Here is a 20,327-nt window from a genome sequence, read left to right as displayed (position 1 = left end):
TCTCCAAGTGTGAAAAGCAAGGGAAAATCATATAGGCCAGGCGTTGATCCAAGGATTCCAGACAAATATGCCAATGAGCAAGAAATCCTCTAAGTGTTCATGGCTAAAGTGGAAGGCAAAATTCGCTCATGGAGAAAGCAATGTATCAAGCCATAGCCAACTACGCCCAAGGCATGATTGGAAACATTCTACCAAGTGTTGAAGTTCGCTTGGGAAAAGCACAAAACATCCTAGCAATGCATGAAGTCCACCTAGTACTTAGCATGAAAATGGCATAGCACATCATGAATTCCGCCCAAGTTTGAAGTAAAATGGCATGGCAAAGGGTAAAGTCCACCCAAGTCATAATGGAAATGTCCCAAGGAATGACAAACCCTGCCAAGCATGAAACAAAGATGACATAACAGTTAGCAAAGTCCAAAATGTCTTGATACCACCTAAAGTTTGGCATGAAAAGGCATGAAGTCCACCCCCAAAGAGTGAATTGGCTTGCCAAGGGTCCAGGTCCGCCAAGGAAAAGCAAGAAATGGCTTGATAAGGTAGGAACTTCGCCCAGCTTCATGAGGAATTGTCCTAAAAGCCTATCAACTCCGCCCAAGCAAAGTGATAAATGTCCCAAGCCATGCTGAAGTCTGCCCAGGTTTGAAGTGAAATAGAATAGCAAAGGGTAAACTCCGCCCAAGGAAAAGCAAACATATGCATGACAAGGCATGAAGTTCGCCCTGCATACAAGCACATGAAGTCCGCCAAGGTTGGATAATTAAAATGTCTTGACCAAGTGTCAAGTCTGCCAAAGGTTGAAGCAAAGAAATGGCATAGCATATGCCAAAGTCCGCGTAGGGGAGATGAAGAATGGCATGACACCTCACAAAGTCTGCCAAGAAGAAAAGTGGCTTGATAACACGCAAAGTCCGTCAAACAAGAGAAAATGGCATGATGCCACATGAACTCTGCCATGACTAAAAGGTTGACCAAGTTTGAACTGTAAGAGAGAAAATTCGCCCAACACTTGGAATATTTTTCAACACATGGAAACTCGCCCAACACTCGGAATATTTCCTAAACACATGAAGAATCTAAAGATTCCTTGCCAACACATGGACAAGATGAAGATAAGGTGTGAAGTGGCACCAAGTGGAAAAATAGAAAGTTTCTTTTGAAATCTTTTGAAGGGATTAAGTTGCCATTTTAAGGAAGATGAGAAGAGGACTAGGTTCAATGAATCCATGAAAGAATGTAAAGATGCTAAAAAAGATCGAATTTGTCAACCTTCTATCATTTTCAACTTGTCATTTTCATTCTAATTCTTTCTCAAGTTCAAAAGTGAAAGGTCTCTCTCTCCCAAGGTCAAGGAAGGAAGATTTTTGAAGGCAACAAGTGGATTTTTTGAAGCAAAGAAGGAATTAATCAAGAATTTTCAGAAGTGAAGGCATTTTTTCATCAAAGTATTCAGTCAAAAGTATAATTTCGAAGTTTAAAATCTGAGTTATTAACTGATTTCCTTCATTCTTTTCTGTCTCAAACACTTATTTTCATGTATTTTACCAAGTGTTGATCAGATTTCTTCCATTTTACAGTCTGTTTTTTCACAGATTTTTTTATCTTATGACAGGCTGAAGGTCCAAATTTAGTACAAAAGAGTTCAAACCAGGGTTAAAATTTTTAAGTTTGTTGAATGTAATATTTAATTTCCCATGTTTCTTGCAGGCAGTAGATGACCACTCAGGAGGGCTTTTAAGAAAGGTCCAAATGGGATTTGCAAACAAAGGAATGCAGCCTGAATCCAAAATCACTTCAAAGTGGAAAAAGGTTGGAGATACCAACCTTGGTCATGTGGATTTCAAGGAATTCAGAAGAAGAATGTACAGACAACATGGATATTTGCCAACACCAATTGCTCGATGAATGATGAGGAATGGCATAGTCCAGGCAATTGGATTTCCACCAACAGTAGAGTGCAATGAGCTGATTGTTGAATGTGCAATACACTATAATGTCCAAGAAAGGAAGATCATTGCACAGGATGGGAGAGTATTGGCTTACCTTGGAGAATTGGCTATCCAGGAGGCATTTGGGATTCCAAGCTACAACCGAACCTCAATCAAAACCTGGTGCAGTCACGGTTAGGAGGGTCCTCAAAGAGAACAATCCGGACCATGCAACAAATGAAACACAACACAAACAACTCAATGCGATGGAGGCAATGTAGAATCAATCTTTATTATATCAAAGAATTCAGTTACAAATTGTAGGCAACATTCGGGCTCACAGATTCGGCTCACAGGCCTGACTACACAGTATCCTGGCTCAAGCAAGAATGCGAGCCAACTCCAAATCTCTAAGTCTTATGATTATTCTTCTATCCTCGATCTATTCTAGCTTGATTGATTCTAGAAGCACAATTACAAAGATTAATATGAAATACAAGCTCCAAGATGATCCGCGTCGGCCCAAGAAGGAACAAACACCGAAGAATGAAAAAATGAAACGTGTAGAACACAAGGTCGGCCTCCGCTAAGGAATCCCTCTAGAAACAAAATAGAATGAAGTGCGGACCCAAAAGGAAGGTTGGCCACGAACCAAGGAACGTTGGAAACAACAAAATCAAGCTCTGTAAGCTACGAGAAAGATCTGCAAGAATCACCAATAGCAAATAGGTCCAGGCAGCTCCGGTACACAGGAAAGAGAACTGTCCCATATTCTGGAAGCGATAACTTGCCACAAAAAGATCCAAACGTCCCACGGACCAAGGATAAGATTGATGAACATGTCCACAAACCAAAAGGTTGCAGTAAGGAAGACAACCAAAAGGTTTCCCACGATTCAAAGGGACGAAACAGGTTGTCGTTCAATTCAGATTGTTGTGCCAAAAGTTGATAACACAAACGAAAGCATTACTCCTCAAGAGTATGAAATTATAACTATCAACTTAGGCCCAACCACCAAGAGGCAGAAAGTTGAGGACTTGGATAATACGGTCATTTCCATCAAGGCAAGATTGGAAAAAGAGATAAGAAAGAAAAGGGACTACAGAAAGGAAGTTGAGCAGTTAAAGAAGTATATCCAACACTTGACCAAACCTGTCGATCAAGGGGATACACCAGCTCTTGCACTCTTGACTCTTCGACAAGAAACCATTGAAGATTTTGAAGAATGACAAGTGACAGCTAGAGAAGCTAAGGAATGGATAGCAGATAACAATGATGAGGCTATCACATTCGGGGAAAAGTTGATGTTGGCATATGGACAAACTTCTTTGCTCTCCAGGATTGCAAACATGGCAGAAGCGTGGAAAGATCTTTATGATATTCAGGATAGAATAATCCCATGCCTAAGGGTGTTGAAAGGAATTCCTAAGCAAGAATTAATTGATGGACTAGTTATTGCAGCAGGGGTTGTATATGATTTCAACACATGGTATTGGGCATTAATTGCACAAAATGAAGTTTTGTTAAAGGTAAAGGTTGATAGCATTGGAGTTGAAGAGCTGATTAAAGAAATTCAAAACAAGATTTTCCTTGTGGCTACTGATATACTTGGGAAAGAAACCATTCAGAAAAATGAAATGCAAGTGGAAAATCCAAAGCTCAAAAGTTAGGAGAATTTCTTCACTATCACAGGGCCAATCCTAAAGCAAAATTTGACTAAGGTATCAAGTTTCTTATCCATCAAGGATGCCTTTCAGAAACAGGAATTGGAGTGGGAGAATGCTTTCACCACCTATGCCAATGACTTGGGCATGATGGAGTTCAAGGTGAATATGCTGCCACATGTCACGATGGAAGAGGTCAATCCTCTTGTGTCTAAATTCATCGAACATGCTGCCACTGAAAGAGGATAAGTATGCACCTTCCTAGAAAATAGCTCCTCACACCACTTGTCTTTCATGCATTAGTTCTTACTGCTATTATGGGAAACCCTAATTAGGGTATCTAAGTTTTGATCTCCGCCATCACTGTTCAATCTAGGCCTTTCATTTGTTTTCAAAAACTCTATATAAGCCCCTCTTCTCTCATTTTCTTTAATGGAGAGATTTTTGAGATTGTTGCTAAGAGCTATTTTGATAATAAAAGTTCATTTGCATTTGCTTTGAATCCTTATTGTTATCACATGGTTGCATGGTTTCATATTTTCTTCAACTTAGAATAGATTTGCTTTATAAAATTGTAAGTTGAATGAAAGATTTGATAATATAGATTGGTGAAATTGTTGCTCATACTTTTTATGAACAGATGACTTTTGTTAATTGTGCAAAGTTGGTTTGAACTTATTTTGTCGATGCTTTAACTTCTAGTTTGGATAAATATTGTTCATTTGATGGTATTATTCATAGTATGAAAATCTTTAGCACAACCCTTGAAGATTGCACCTACTTTGTGTAGTTGTTCTTAGTGTGGCGAAGCAAAGCATGGCTATTGGTTTCAACTAATCTTTACCATCTCTTAAGTTCTTAGGAATAGTGAAAAACTCCTACACCCTTTCCCTTTTATCTTTTTTGAAAGTCTAAATTGAGAAAATCCCAAAAACAAAGCAGAAAGTCTTCATCTTGACTGAAATTCACAAATTGCCCCTTGGATTACCAGCATACATCACCCAAGAAGCTATATTCAACGTTAAAGTCGCTAGTTCGCAGTTTAAATATTGGAATCGCCATATGATCTTCTTTGCAATTTTAGCATACGCGGTGATTTTATTCAAGAGAGAATAGAGTGTCTTTGGGCATTTTTATATTATGTGTTCAGTGTGTCGTAAAACACTCACCAACAGTTACCATATCGAGTCAAAATGTCCTCATCTCAGAGGCACATATGGAGATACTTCCAAACATGAGGAGCCTTCACATGATGTTTCCTAATATCTATATATCTCCCAAAAGGGTCTGTTGGAAAGTGGGAAAGTTCCCATAGAAGTTCCTTACATATATCATATATATTACATTAAATTTTTCTCAATTTTTTAAAGAGTTAAAAGAGCTAAAGAAGAACACTAATAAACATGTAATTATCTAATTTTTTGCACGAAACTTTACAAGTCCTTTTGTAGCAGAAAGTCTTCTTATAATGCTCAAAGTGATACTAGTAAGAAAAAAAAATAATAAGAAGGCGGCTTAAGATGTCTATGTGTAGAAGCTTTATCCAGTGATTGAGGGTTGCTCCACACTAGAAAATTGTGCTAGAAAAATTATATGCTATATATGTCACACTAATACTAAAATTATGATATATGCAAGTGTGCATGCAATCTAGCAGCTTGTACTAAAAAATTCATGTTACATATGTAACACTAACACTAGTTTTCTGATATGGAGTTCTTCCCATTGTGTGTTGGTTAAGTACTGCTAGTGGTGTTGTGACCACAGAGGTTCAACCCCCTGCTGGACCACTTTGATCACAGGCTTGTGCCTTCGTTGATCCAATGTGCTCACGTGTTTGACCCTCAGCTTTGTTAATTGGGAATGAGGTCCCTCGCTTATGACCTCACTGGTTCATAGCTACAAGACAAAAGCATTTTGTGTGGTACCGGAAGGCGTGTCATACCAACGTCACTGGTCATGTTAAAAAGTTTGCCCTGCACTTTAAAAGGAAAAAACAATAAATTCCTGATACGTGTATGTGAAATTTGAATACATCAATGGGTGTGCTTGAATGTCGGGTGTGCATGTGTCCTTGCACTCGCATGTGTGTGCGCATGTCTATGTATAAGTTGGTTAGAGCAACAAATTATTGATCCCAAATCTCATCACAATAGTCATGAATTTAAAAGAGTATTTATTTCAAATAGTTTAGACCATAGTTGGACTACTTGTCGAGTTTTCGGCGAGTTTTAAAAAACTCGTGAGTATTTTTCCCTGGCGAGTAATAACACCATTAACTCGCCGAGTTTTTGCCAAAAACTCACGCACCAGTGCATAAAAGAAAGAAATGGCGAAAATGAGTTTCATTTCATCATTTGTTGACATGTATTTTGCTGAGAAGGGGGAAAACACCCTCCCAAACACTTGCAAACTAATTTCCATCAATTCTTGCCAATTCTAAGCGGATTTGAGGTGATTTTCGAAGAAGAATCAGATTCCTAAGTAGGTTTTCTGATTTTTTTCCTGTTTTTTTAAAACATTTTATTTATTTATTGTTACATCTAGATGAATAGAAAATCATTCCTAAGTAGTCAAAAATGATTTAGAGTCATTAGAACAAGATTTAACACTATTTTTGACAAGTTTTGTTGAATTTTTCACTATTTTTTTTAAGAATCTCTAGTTTTTCAAAAAAACTAAAACCCTAATAGTTTTTTTTTATTTTTTTAACTTTGAATGATGTCTAAAATTATTTAAACTAATTTAGATAGTTTCTTAGATTGTTTAACTAAAATATTAACTTTGTCTTTTCACTTTGTATGCGTAGGTTAACAGTTAACCATTAATTCAATATGGCAAATTCAGGTTATAACTAGCTACTAGAACCATGCCCATCTGGATATATAGGCACCCATCCTAAAGGTGCTAGAGATAAGGCTTGGAGATATGCCTATGAAGGACTGGAACCTAGGTCAGGGATTTGCATTAAATGTGAAAAAATATTTCATGGAGGCATAAACCACCTCAAATACCACCTTGCAGGCATCGAGAAGCATGATGCTAGGGTATGTCCTAGGGCCATAGAAGAAATAAAGAGAGACATTAATGCCATACTTTCAGCTAGAGAAGATAAAAAATTGCAAAGGAGAGGGCAAAACTAGCCGTGTATAACTGGCTACTAGAACCATGCCCATCTGGATATATAGGCACCCATCCTAAAGGTGCTAGAGATAAGGCTTGGACATATGCCTATGAAGGACCAGAACCTGGGTCAGGGATTTGCATTAAATGTGAAAAAATATTTCATGGAGGCATAAACCACCTCAAATACCACCTTGCAGGCATTGAGAAGCATGATGCTAGGGTATGTCCTAGGGCCACAGAAGAAATAAAGAGAGACATTAATGCCATACTTTCAGCTAGAGAAGATAAAAAATTGCAAAGGGAGAGGGCAAAACTAGCCGTGAGACCAACCATACCTGAATCTCAAGGTGCTTCAATTGACATTGAATAAGAAGAAGAAGAAGATTCTGGGCATAGCGGGCTCTCGTCATGGCCCACGTATCCGCAAACTCAACATCACCTCGACCACCACTTGTGCTGCTCTTAGTAGAGCACCTACTACATCACCATCAGCAGCACAGTCTATAGGTAATTATTTTGTGCCCAGGAACACACCTGGAGCACAACAATCATTAGAGGCAACTGGATGAAATAGGGAGGCACATGAGAAAACAGACATTGGATATGTCAATTTTTGGTACTTCAACAACATCCCATTCAATGTGGCAGACAATCCTTATTGGCTAAATTTGCTTACCACAATGACAGCTTCAGGAAAAGGGTACAAGACCCCTTCTCACAAGGACTTGGGTGGGAGGTTAGTAAATAGTCCACCTGATTTCATTTTTAAATGTTTTTCTTGTTTATTGAATTAAAATTGTGTATTAAGACCTATTTTCACTTTGTTCTAGTAGGTTGCTCACAAACGCAGTTGATGGGGCAAAAGAAGTGGTGGAGGACCAAAGAAAGAATGGAGAAAATATGGCTGCACCATTCTTTCCGATGGGTGGACAGATGGCAAAAACTGCACCATTATTAATTTTTTGATTGCTTGCAAGGACAATGTGGTGTTCTTGAAATCGGTGGATGCCTCCAACAAGGTAAAAAATGTTGAGACTTTGGCTGGAATGTTGGAGCACATTGTCATGGAGATGGGAGTTGAGAATGTAGTGCAAATAATCACAAATAATGCAGCAGCATATGTGGCAGTAGGTAGAATCCTCCAAGATAGGCACCCCACTCTTTTTTGGACACCTTGTGCAACACATGTTCTTGACCTTCTTTTGGAGGACTTAGGAAAACTTGACTGGGTGACTCTAGTTGTGGAAGATGCAAGGAGGATCACAAAATATATTTACAATTACCCTTGGGTTCTTCATTTGATGAGAGAGCACACCCAAGGGAGAGATTTGGTGAGAGACGGTGTCACGGGGTTTGCAACGATTTTCTTGATGTTGCAAAGCATTCTTGGTGCATTGACTCCTTTGAAACAAATGTTTGTGAGTCAAGCATGGCTAGACTCACCTTATTCAAAGAAGCCTGAAGGAGAGGGTGTTGCATGCATAGTCTTCGACAACCATTTAGCACAAAAAGCTGTAGAGATTGTGAAGTTAACTTCAAAACTTAAAATTTTTATTATTCTTGATTCAAGTCTCTCATTATTAATTTGTAACTTCATTAATTAATCTTTTTGTAGTTTGTATTTTTCAATTGTAGGTGTCGGAGCCCTTGGTTAGAGTTCTCCGCTTGGTAGATGGGGATCAAACCACAATGGAGTATATTTATGAGGCCATGGATAGGGCCAAGGAGTCTATCAAAAGTTACTACAAGAGGGATAGACTCAAATGTGATCCCATCTAGGAAATTATTGATAAGAGGTGGAACAATCAGCTCCATCAACCCATTCATGCAGCACAGTAATTCCTCAACCCTCATTTTAAGTTTGGGGATTCTTACTCAGATCCTAATGGAGAGGTCATGGAGGGCTTCACTACATGCATTCAGAGGATGATACATGAGGTTGAGATGAGAGAGCTCATTGTGGCCGAATTCCAAAATTATGAGGAAGCAAAGGGGCAAGTTATTCTCTTCAGAGCTGCCTAGGAAAGGAAGAACCACTAAACCCCAAGTATAACATTTGTCATTTGGATTTTGGGGTCTAAAGTAATTGATAAATTGATAAAATATGTTTTCACTTTACACTTTGCTTTCTAACTTTACAATATTTTATTTTGCAGATGCTTGGTGGCAAAGTTGAGGTGGAAATACGCCACATCTCAAAAAATTTCCCTCTGAATCTTATGTCAGCCTTGTAATTCATCCAATTGTGAGCGCAATTGGAGCTTGTTTGAGACCATGCACACAAAGAAGACGAGCAAGTTAGCTCAAAAACGCCTCAATGACCTTGTCTTTGTGCAATATAATCTTTAGTTGTGCATAACGAAGGGAGAGGAAGCAACAGCCGGTCCAATTCATTTGGATGATATAGATCCTTACAATGATTGGACATCACAGGAGCAACCTCCATTGTTTACAGAGGATGACGTTAATGCTTTAGAGAGGCGGGCTATGGAGGAGGAGGGGGGTGGATTTGGTTTCACACTGGATGACATTGATGAGGATGAGGAGGATGAGAAGGATGAGGAGTCATTGCCAGTGCCAAGAGAAGCTAGAGGCGGAGCTACATCCAAGATGGACGACAAACCACAGCCTGAGTCAGACATACAAAGCGAGGAGGCATAATCATGCCCATTGCAGACTTCTACGACTAGACTCTCTAGTTCTACCTCTCCCCTGGTTTTTACTAGAGCTGGGAAGAGGAAGATGTCATTGTAATGATGTAATTACTTTTAGTTATACAAAAACTATTTACTATTTCACTTCCAGCCATCAGCATTCCTCATGCGGATGCGATTTTGTACCCACTTTGCATTTAAATATATCTAGACTCAGCTTGTTTCTTTTGTGTTCTCATTTATTGACTCATTGGATACATCTTCTCATTGAATATTGCACAAAAAATTCATTTCTAATTAAATTTAAGCAATTTTTTAAGTTCCCGAGTTTTTTGTCAAGTACTAGCCGAGTTTTTCCCGAGTTTTTTTCCAAGCCTTGGCGAGTTTTTGGTTTTGCCGAGTAGTTCAACTATGCTTTGGACCTTATAGAAAGTACACTAGATCCAAGAAATTGCATCAAGGCCAATTGATAAAGATCAACTTAGGAAGTAACATTGAGTTATCATGAGCTTCTTCCATGCCATTGTCAATGTTTTGCCATATCACATTGCTTAAAAGGCCTAGATAGAAGATTTATTTATTAGATCTCGTATCAATCCCTTCGCACTGATCAATGATGGCACCAATCATTCCACCATTCCTAGTCCAGCCTCAGCATCATTGTCATGTTTCTTCCTAGTAACACTGTTCAACTTGTTCTCATGCACAACCCCAGCCACAAGGGCATGTGCACATTATGAACTTTTTCACTACTACGAGGGTTACTTTGGCCTTTGATGTTAGATGTGATCCTAGGAGGATTACCTTGCATGACCCTCCCAATCCTTGGCACTCCTCGTTGAGTATTATTAGATTGTGTATTCGTCCTTTCCTAGTAAATGATGGCACAAATGATTTCACCATTCCTAGTCCAAACAATGGTACTTGATGATCTCTAGTTTTCCTCAACATTTACTCTTTGGGGTTCTTCTTCCCCCTTATTGGCCATATGTACTAGTTTGTTGACAAATCTTGCGGGTGCTCCCTTGTTTCATATTTCTTTTCCTTTGTTCTTTCCACAGTGGGACCTTTCTAGGTTTTGCTTCCTAAAGCTTTCTATTGAAAACTTATTTGCGCTTGAGTCCCATTGACCTACTTTTGGTCATCCATGTACTTTAATACAATTTATTTCTTTCTTTCTTCCCAGAACTTTCTATTATAATATGGTGTACTCTCAAGTCTCATTGAACTATTTTTGGCCATCAATGGACATTATTATGATTTCTTTCTTTCTAACTAAACCCATTCATATACTGATGCATAAATGAAGCAAACCTTCCTCACAATATCTCAACTCCAAATTCACAGTGGTACCCATCAAATTCTTAAGTTGTCTTCTATTGTCCCAACTAAATATCATGTCAATATTCCATCATTATCGAAAAGTGGTGAAAATTCCTGAAGACTAAGTTTTACATCTCCCTTGCAAACTATAATAGTTCAATAAATTAAATACATATTTAACTAGAAACAAACAAGTTACAATTATTGCATATATATCACTTGCAAAAAATGTTTTAAAAATAAAATAAAATTTCTTACTGCTACTTTTTTCTGGATGAAATTGTACAGCATGCACATTTCCCTTTTCTACTGCAGCAATGAATCCTCCACCATAGTTGCAAGTAGCAGACACCCATTCATTGTTATCATTTGACTGTAGCAAAAAAGAGGTGTTTAATTTCAAAAAAACAAATCAAAAGAAATGAAATCTAAAAATTTAATCTTGTAATGTGTGTCACCCAGACCATGTTAAAAAAATTGGAAGGAAGCTTACAGGCATCGCACGATATGAGTGCACAAAATAAACATGATGGCCTTGGACGCCTTCTAAAATCGCAGATGATTTTTGAATCTGCAGTGCATTCCAGCCAATATGGGGGACCCTCAATCCAGTTGAAGAATCAAAACGACCAACTGCCCCAGGTATTACACCAAGACCTTTAACTGGATATTAATGCACAACTTTGTTAATTTGAAGCTTTTTAAACCTTGCAAATGATGCCAGTGTTCATATTGATGAGCTGCATAATGAAACGATACAACTGTAATGCAAAAATCACAGTTGTACGGCACTATTGTGTATAAAATCAACTTGTGACTTGTGATATGGCTGACTAGAAATTACTCCATTTTACCTTGCTTTAGGTTTCCAAAGTAATAATGAAAAACACTTTATCTAGTTCTTCATATTTGTAAACTCTAACTATGTACAAGGCTACATGTATTGCCTAAATGTAAAGATTTGATTGAGCACTACAAAGTTCACAATCTATGCACAGATACATTATTTTTCACCTGAAACAAAATGAACCATAGAAAAAAAATGATATTATACCACCATACCTAAATAAGAATTTTCATTGAATCAAAAGTTAGTTAATATGAAAAGAACACCAATAAAAATGACTATCAGGTGGTAACTTTAGAGAAGAATTTCATTATGGATTTATAAATACAGTGAATAAAGATATCATTGTTGCAGTCTTGAGGAATTTGTCCCCAGTATCTGTAAAAAATGTATATTGCACCAAACTGTAGTGTTAGGATGCAGTGGAATCCTTATCAGAAAGAATATTTGGTATGTAATCTTTAAAGTTTTTACTATATTCCCTGCACCTTTTAGAATGCTTGACCATCTTTAACTCCTATACTAGACTCTTATGTTTAAAACCACTTAAAAAGTTATTTCTATTGACTTCATGACACAGAACCTGAACTCTCGGATCAGTAGGATCAGTAACACACAATAATACAATTCATCCAATTGGCCATAAGATCTCCAATCCTAGCATTTTCCCAATATCCATGACCACAACACTCCCGATGCAGAGGTCGGCAAGGGAAGCACAATTAAGCCCTAACTCCAACCTTCTGCAGATGATCAATCCTTCTTGTTCACTCTAACCCAATGATCAAGGTCACCTTACTTAGCATGCTAAGGCTAATGGTTGACAAGCCAAATTAGCAAAACGTGGAAATAGTCGAACCCTTCGGTTTAGGGAGTGGACAGGGTTCCCCTATCTTGTTTCAAACTTGTTTTGATCAACCAAGTTGATCCCCAACGGCTCCGAGACCCACAGCAACCAAGTGTTACTAAACTTATAGCCCTCCAGGCACTGTTTTCTGCAAACCGGCCTCAACTTCTCCAAAGGGTGAAGAAAACAAACTTCAGATCTGAGTACCCTTTATTGAGTACTTTCATATTCCAAAAGGACAGGCTCCAACTCCTTTTGTACACCTCTGAACTCCTCTCGGCCAGACAGGCCTAATAGGGATAACTAGGTCTGGTTCTGAAGCAACAACAAAGAAAATGAATTCACAAGGCTAAATAAACCTTAAGTTCGGGTCTAAGGATGCTCCTACATACACAATCCAACCTTGGATTGGTCCGGTCCACTCCCGGAGTCCTTCTGCACTCCTACTTCCTAAACTCTGAGACCAAGCACATGGGCATGCTTGGCCTAGGGTATGGTGTGGAACCTAAGTGTTGACACTTCCCAGGCTGCAACTACCAGAGTCCTAACGTACATTTCTCTAACTTGAACTCCCCTAATGGTCGTTGTGGTCCAATGCAGGAATCTCAAGTTAGAGCCATTGCTAGATGAAACCCTGATTTCACTTTACCCTGGTTGTCAAACTAGAACAAAAGAATTTCTGACTCAGATGTGTCCACCCAGATCCTAGGCCAATTTGAAAACAATTGGAACTACACAATTTAAGCCTTCATGCCCGTGCCAAGTCCTACCAATGCAAATTATTGATTTTCAACACCAAAAGATGTTCTGTGAAACCTGCAACTATATTTTTGTCCGCACCAAAAGATCAAATTACATTTTTTGAATCAATCCACCCCCTGTTGGAAATGATTCACACTTGTTCATATAGATCTCCACCAACGTCCTCAACTGAAATTCAAACCGGTCTAACCGTTGGAAGGAGTTGGGAGACCGAATTCCTTTTCGATTACATTTTCTGGCAGTTGGCATCTTCCATCGGGTCATCGGCATAGGTCAAAAACATGACCTCCGATGCCTGATGAAATGTTTTACAATCATGCGGTTCTATCGGGCCATCCGGTTAACTCACCAACAGTCCGATCGCAAACTTTGCCAGTGGTGCGCTCATATCAGGTCTTCGGAGTAGCTCAAAAACTCTCCACCCGATGTCCGATGAAATGTCCTCAAGGTGGTGCGCTTTCCCATCGGCTCTTCGGGATAACTTCAAGTGTGCTTTGTCGATGCCCGATAACACGTGAACACAAGTCCGCTTTTCCATTGGGTCATCCTAATGACTTCACAACAGCTCCTCCGATAGCCGATGCCAAAACTCCAAGTGTGCTGACTTATTGGGTCATCGAAGTAAGTCAGGATCCTCGACTCCCGATCCCCGATGTTGACTCCTTCCATATGCTACTCTATCGGGTCATCACGAGTGGGGCAAAACCGCTACACCGATACCTGATGAACGTCGCTCCATCGGGTTATCAGGTGGTGCTCAAAACAGCTACACCGATACCCAATGACAATTCTTCAAGAAGGCGACTCTATCGGGATAAGTTACGCTGATAGTGCAACTTTTGCACCTTTTTGCAACATTTGGTCTATCGACCATTTATGCATCTTTCTGCACACCAAAGGTTTCCAAATGAACCCTAAGCACACAAGACACACAAAAATGACTCTTCCTAGTCTACCATAGATCCGTTGACCAAGTTTGACCAAGTGGTTTATAGGTGTACCAACTTGACAAATGGTCTTACAAAAATGGATCTTTATTACAACAAACATGAAAATGGAAAAGGGGCTTCATTGTTGGGGTGCTCCTGCACCATACTCCCCTTGTTTTGAACTCAATTTTGTACTTGAGAGTAGCTCTTGCAATGTGGTGCCATGCTTGATGATTGTCTGCTCATCCATCCAAGTGGCATCCAAGTCTGGTAAACCTCTCCACTTGACCAGATATTCCTTGTAGATGTTCTTCCTAGTCTGTTTTACCACTTTAGTGTCCAGCACTTTCTCCAACTGGAGTGGTTGGCTAGGTGGAAGGTCCTTCAGCCATTCAACCTGTTCATCATCAACTTCCTGCAAAGAATTGTTATCACCTGCAATACTCCTGAATGGAGTGAGATCACAAACATTAAAAATAGGAGAAAAAGCAAGATTAGGTGGTAGAGAGATTTCATATGCATTATCTCCAAGCTTATGGATGATTTGGCAAGGACCAATCTTCCTCATCTGCAACTTGGTGTACTTGCCTTTAGGCAACCTGCCTTTGTTCAAATAAGCCCACACGTGATCTCCTATTTTGAAACTGACATATCTCTTTATGTGATCTGCATGTACCTTATACTTCTCTGCAGTAGATTTCAAAGTCTCCTTCACCTATTCATGAACTTGTTTGATAAACTCTGCCAAATCTTCACCTTGGGCACTTGCTTTGAAATCATTTGGTAGCTCTCTTAACTCCATCACCCCTCTAGGATGAATACCATAGTTGATCTTAAAAGGAGTTTTTCCAGTGCTCCTATTAATAGTATCATTAAATGTAAATTTTGCTTGTGGAAGAATTGAATCCCAAGCTTGTGCATACTGCTTGGTTAGACATCTGAGTAGGTTTCCAAGAGACCTATTTACGACTTCAGTCTGCCCATCTATCTGAGGGTGGTAGGCAAAACTGAAAGACAAATTTATGCCTAACTTCTTCAAAAGAGTTCGCCAAAAATGGCCTTGAAACTTTACATCTCTGCCTGAGATGATTGAGGAAGGCAATCCATGGATTCTGACTACTTCCTTAAAGAATAAATTTGCAATGTGAGATGCATCATTTGTGGACTTGCAAGGTACAAAATGTGCCATTTTACTGAATCTGTCTACAATGACAAAAATGTTGTCAAACCCTTGTCTTGTCCTAGGCAAACCCATAATAAAGTCCATACTCACACTATCCCACGGTTTTGTAGGTATTGGCAATGGTTGGTAAAGGCCTTGATTTGTGCTAACTCCCTTAGCTCTTTGACGGACGGATTGTGCAAGACTCTACAAACTTCCTAATGTCTGTTTGCATTTTAGGCCAAAAGTAGTGCCTCCTAACCAACTCTAGTGTTTCATCAATACCAAAATGACCTCCCATAGGACCACAATGTTTCTCCTTAATGAGATTTCCTCTCATTGAACACTTCGGAATACACAACTATCCCCCTTTGAACAATAAGCCATTATGAATCATATAATCAAAATACAAAGTGTCATATGCATCAGAAAGAGTAATGCAAACCTCATATATCTCACCAAAATCTGCATCAAAATCTGCATCACCTTTGTATAGGTCTTTGAGGGCATCTATCCCAATACTCTGGATCTGAACCTCCTGCACTAAATGAACTCTCCTACTAAGTGCATCTGCCACTTTGTTTTGTGTTCCCTTCTTGTGTTTTATAGTGAAGGTACAAGCCTGCAGCTGCTCAACCCACTTCATATGTATGCAACTTAGTCTCTCCTGTCCATTCAAGAAGCTTAATGCATGGTTGTCAGTGAAAACAATAAATTCTTTGGGCAAAAGATAATGCCTCCACTTTCTAAGTGCCTGCACCATTGCATACAATTCCAAGTCATATGTACTATACTTTTGTTTCGCTTCGTTCAATTTTTCAAAAAAGAATGCAACCGACCTACCTTCTTGGCTAAGTACTGCTCCAATGGCCAAATTACTTGCATTTGTTTCTACTGTGAATAGTTTATTGAAATCAAGAAGAGCAAGAATAGGAAATTGTGCCTCTACCTTTCAGGCATTCAAATGCTTCCTCTGCTTTGGTTGTCCATTCAAACTTTACCTTTCTTCCTCCCTTGATGGTGTCGAGTGGTGCACAGATGTGACTGAAATTCTTAATGAATTTCCTATAGAATGTTGCCAACCCATGAAAACTTCTCACCTCTCCTGGTGTCCTTGGTGTTGGCCAAGTCAAGATGGCATCTACCTTCTCTGGATCCCTTTTCAAAGTACCTTTGGATATCACAAATCCCAAATATATTAGTTCTTCCTGCATGAAAACACATTTTTCCAGATTTATCAATATTTTTTGTTCATGAAGTCTTTTTAACACTTGACTGAGATGTTCCAAGTGCTCTGCCTTGGTCTTACTGAAAACAAGTATATCATCAAGATATACAACCACAAACTTTCCATTGAAGTCCTAAAGAACTTCATTCATCAATCTCATGAATGTGCTAGGTGCATTACTAAGGCCAAATGGCATGACAAGCCATTCATATAATGCTTCTGTCGTTTTAAATGCAGTTTTCCACTCATCTCCTGGCCTTATCCGGATCTGGTGATAGCTTGATTTAAGGTCTATCTTTGAAAAGTAACATGCACCTCCTAACTGATCAATTAGATCTTCAATCCTTCGAATTGGGAATCTGTATATGATTGTGATTTTGTTCACTGCCCTAGAATCGGTGTATAGCCTCCATTTGTCATCCTTTTTAGGGGCTAATACACTAGGGACTGCACATGGGCTCTTACTCTTTTGAATCAACCCTTTGTCTAGTAGATCCTGGACTTGTCTTGAGACTTTTGCAGTCTGATTAGGGGTAAGATTATAAGTTGCTTTGTTAGGTAGTGAAGCACTAGGTATGAAGTCAATGTGATGACATACATCTCTTAAAGGTGGTAGGACATCTGGCATGTCTCCTGCAACAACACCTTTGTTAATGTCGAGAAGTTCTTGCACTTCTTTGGGTACCTATTGTGACGTTTTCACACATCGCCCCATTGCAAATGGGGAACCATGTTTTTTGCTTTTTAGGGTTTGTTCTTTAGGTTTTTTAGGGTTTTGTTAGCTAGCCTTTGCATTTTGAACGTTGCCTAGGGGATCACATGGATAAGTAAGTCCGGCTTGAGTAAGGTCCTGATCCTGAAATTCGGCTAAGTCTGGAATGTCCTGATCCTGAATTTGACTAAGTCTGGAAACTGAAAAAACCTCCAAAAACTAGATTTTGCAATATAACTCCTGGAGGTCTGAAACCACTCTCAAACATCCTGAAAGTATATATGGAATATAACTTAAATGTCACTTATACTTAAATGTTATATTCCATAAAAATTATCCTGATAGAGAGTGCGAAAAGTCAAATTTCGCTCGTGTCCTTCTCCAAGGGTCCAGAGCAAAAAGCGCTCCTGTCCCTCTCCAAGGGACCAAGGCGAATCGCTCGTGTCCCTCACCAAGGGTCCAGAGCGAAAATGCTTAGTTGAGCCATTCCTGACCTTGTTTGGACGAATCGAGACATCAAAGGCATGGTGAAGGACGAAATGAGCATGATAGAGCATCCAAACTTGATCAAAAACAATGAAATGATGAAGTTTTTGCCTAGAGGGTCAAATTCGCTCCTGTCCCTCACTAAAGGACCAGAGCGAAATTCTTCATAAGGTACGATCTGGGCAAAGATCAAGTCAAGTTTATGTTTGAAGGCAAGGAAGGAGGTGAAATGAACTCATTGAAGATAAATTGAAGATTACCAAATGCCATCAAAGGACCAAAATGCTTAAGTTCGCTCCTGTCCCTCATGAAGGGACAGAGCGATTTTTGTTATAGATGATTTTCTCGCCAAGTTACGACCGATCTCAAGGCATGAATGAATGAAATGAAGTATGGCGAGACCATTGAAGATAAATTTTGAAGGTGATAAAGTAAAATGAAGCCCACAAGAGCAGGATCGCTCCTGTCCCTCTCCAAGGGACCAGGGCGATATAATGGTTATATTGTCGTTCCTCCAAATTCAAGGCACTCCAAGACGAAGAACAAGGTGGTGAAGACATTTTAAGACATCTCCATCAAGCGCAAAGCATCAAAAATTGCCAAAGATGAAGGATTTACATCAAGACCCCTAGTTCGCTCCTGTCCCTCAGGAAGCGACCAGAGCGATATTTCCATAATGGCTTAGATTTCGAAAATTTGTCAAGTGTCAAGCGACCAAGGGGATCAAGGGGACTTCATTTTACGCGTTGATAGCAATTACAAGTTGAAGAAGGCAAAGACAAGCTCAAAACGTTGAAGTTCGCTCCTGTCCCTCAGGAAGGGACCAGAGCGATATACACCATATTTGCCAATTCATGCATAAATCACGTTAAGTCAAGGTTTTGCAAAGTGGTAAAAGGTCTAAGGTGTCTTTTGAAGACGATATACAAGAGTTTTGAACGTCAAAATGCTATCAATTGAGCTAAGGAACTTATATCGCTCCTGTCCTTTGGACAAGGACCAAAGCGATTTCTATTAAAACACTCATGCTCCTTCAAAATCAAGACAATGCAAGGGTGGGCAAGATCGAGGACGCCATTTGAAAGATAATGGACGAGGAACAAAGGTTGAAAGGTGGCAAATTCTAGCTAGAACACATGGATCGCTCCTGTCCCTCTCCAAGGGACCAGGGCGATATCACCACAAAAGGACATTCATTTGCAAGAGCAAGACACTCAAACTCGAAGGACCCAACTAAAATGCCGATTTGAACTTAAGGATCAAGATTTTGGACATCAAAAATGCAAGGATCAAGACCAAATTGATGGATCGCTCCTGTCCCTCAGTCAGGGACCAGGGCGATGAGGTACGTATTATTTCATTTTCAAAAATTTGGCGCTCAAACACATTTCTTTAAATTTATTTTAAATGCTAAAATTGATGGATTGCAAATTTAATTAAAAATGGCATTTAAAATTTGCGCTTGATATTTATTAATTATTTTTGCCTTTATAAAAATCGAAATTTATTAATTTAAATAATAAAGGCATTTAATAATTAATTATTAATTAATAAAAAATCAAATGGGGCGCTTGATTTAAAATTTGTTTCATTTTACAAGGGTCGGCCTTTTAAGTTTATTTTAAATTTGTCTTATTTACCAAAGTCGGCCTAAGATCAATATGAAGGTAAGCGCCTATAAAGGGAAGGTGGTTTATTCATTTCAAATCATCATTTAACATCCTTCATTAGCATGCGATTTGGAGAATACAAAGGAGGTGCGAAATTGTCATTCAAGAGGAGGGCGCAGACATCATCAAAGGAGTGCGAGCTTAGTCTCAAGTTGGGCGAACTTGCCAAAGACCACGTCAAAGATATCCTCAAGGGTGATGAATTGATAAAGGGATCGTTCATTTAAAGGAGATCACGTTGAAGCCATCTAATTTTGATTTTGCCTAGACAAATTCCTTGTTTTGCATTCTAGAGTTAGTTCTCAAGAGAGGTATGGCGATATGGATTTATTGTTTTGATTTTGAATTTTGATCGTCATAGCCTTAAATTTTGAAATTTTGAATTTATAGCTCAATAGTCGTTTTTAGGAAATGATTAATAAAGGACTTATCATTAAGTTTCCTAAAATTTGCTCTCTAATTTATGTTATGTATTGCAAAATCATGGTACTAATTTTGAAATGTTGTGTAGGCATCAAATGGAGATCTCTTCAAGGAAAATCAAGCCGGATCCAGGACGGTCTTCGCCAGGACGATCAAGCCAGGACATGGGCGACCTCTTTCAATCCAGCGTTCCAAGGTGAGGTACATCATCATCTTGCACATCAAAGACAAAAGGAGTTAGAACAAGAGTTAATTAAAGATAGCCTCTCAACGACATCAAATTGAATATCTAGCAAGCTACAAGTGTCAGATGAGGTGGCATCCTAGTCATCACGTCTCCAATCAGTGAGGTCCATCTCAGCATGTCCAGATTCAATGTACTTAACTCATGGAAGGTGGCACAAACTCCGATGTACCTACCCTGGCTATCCATTGGTCGATTTTTCTAGAGGGGACATGTGTCCAAGCAATACAATTTTATCATTGGTCAAGCATTAAATGTTATGTAATGGTTGTAACAAACCCTAATTAGGGTTTTCATTGTAAAATCTTGGCCATTGATCTCG

At 39.1% G+C, this 20,327-nt stretch overlaps 1 protein-coding gene across 6 annotated transcripts in view; it reads right to left on the bottom strand.

Moving 5' to 3' along the window:
* LOC131033192 (imidazole glycerol phosphate synthase hisHF, chloroplastic) overlaps nt 1-20,327 on the bottom strand; it is a 188,573-nt gene that overhangs the window by 101,172 nt on the left and 67,074 nt on the right. For 5 of the 6 annotated variants that reach the window (XM_057964339.2, XM_057964357.2, XM_059218048.1 and 2 more), the window contains 2 exons: nt 11,189-11,358; nt 10,954-11,068 (listed from right to left, as the gene is read on the bottom strand). The exons of the other annotated variant lie outside the window; for it this stretch is intronic. In XM_057964339.2, the coding sequence (XP_057820322.2) occupies nt 10,954-11,068; nt 11,189-11,358 (285 nt within the window). The remainder of the gene's footprint in view (nt 1-10,953; nt 11,069-11,188; nt 11,359-20,327) is intronic. 6 annotated transcript variants of the gene reach the window in all.

Source organism: Cryptomeria japonica, chromosome 3 (assembly GCF_030272615.1).
Source record: "Cryptomeria japonica chromosome 3, Sugi_1.0, whole genome shotgun sequence".
Classification (NCBI taxonomy): Eukaryota; Viridiplantae; Streptophyta; class Pinopsida; order Cupressales; family Cupressaceae; genus Cryptomeria; species Cryptomeria japonica.
The sequence above is the reverse complement of the archived record's forward strand: the minus strand, read 5'-3'. Positions and strand labels throughout refer to the sequence as shown.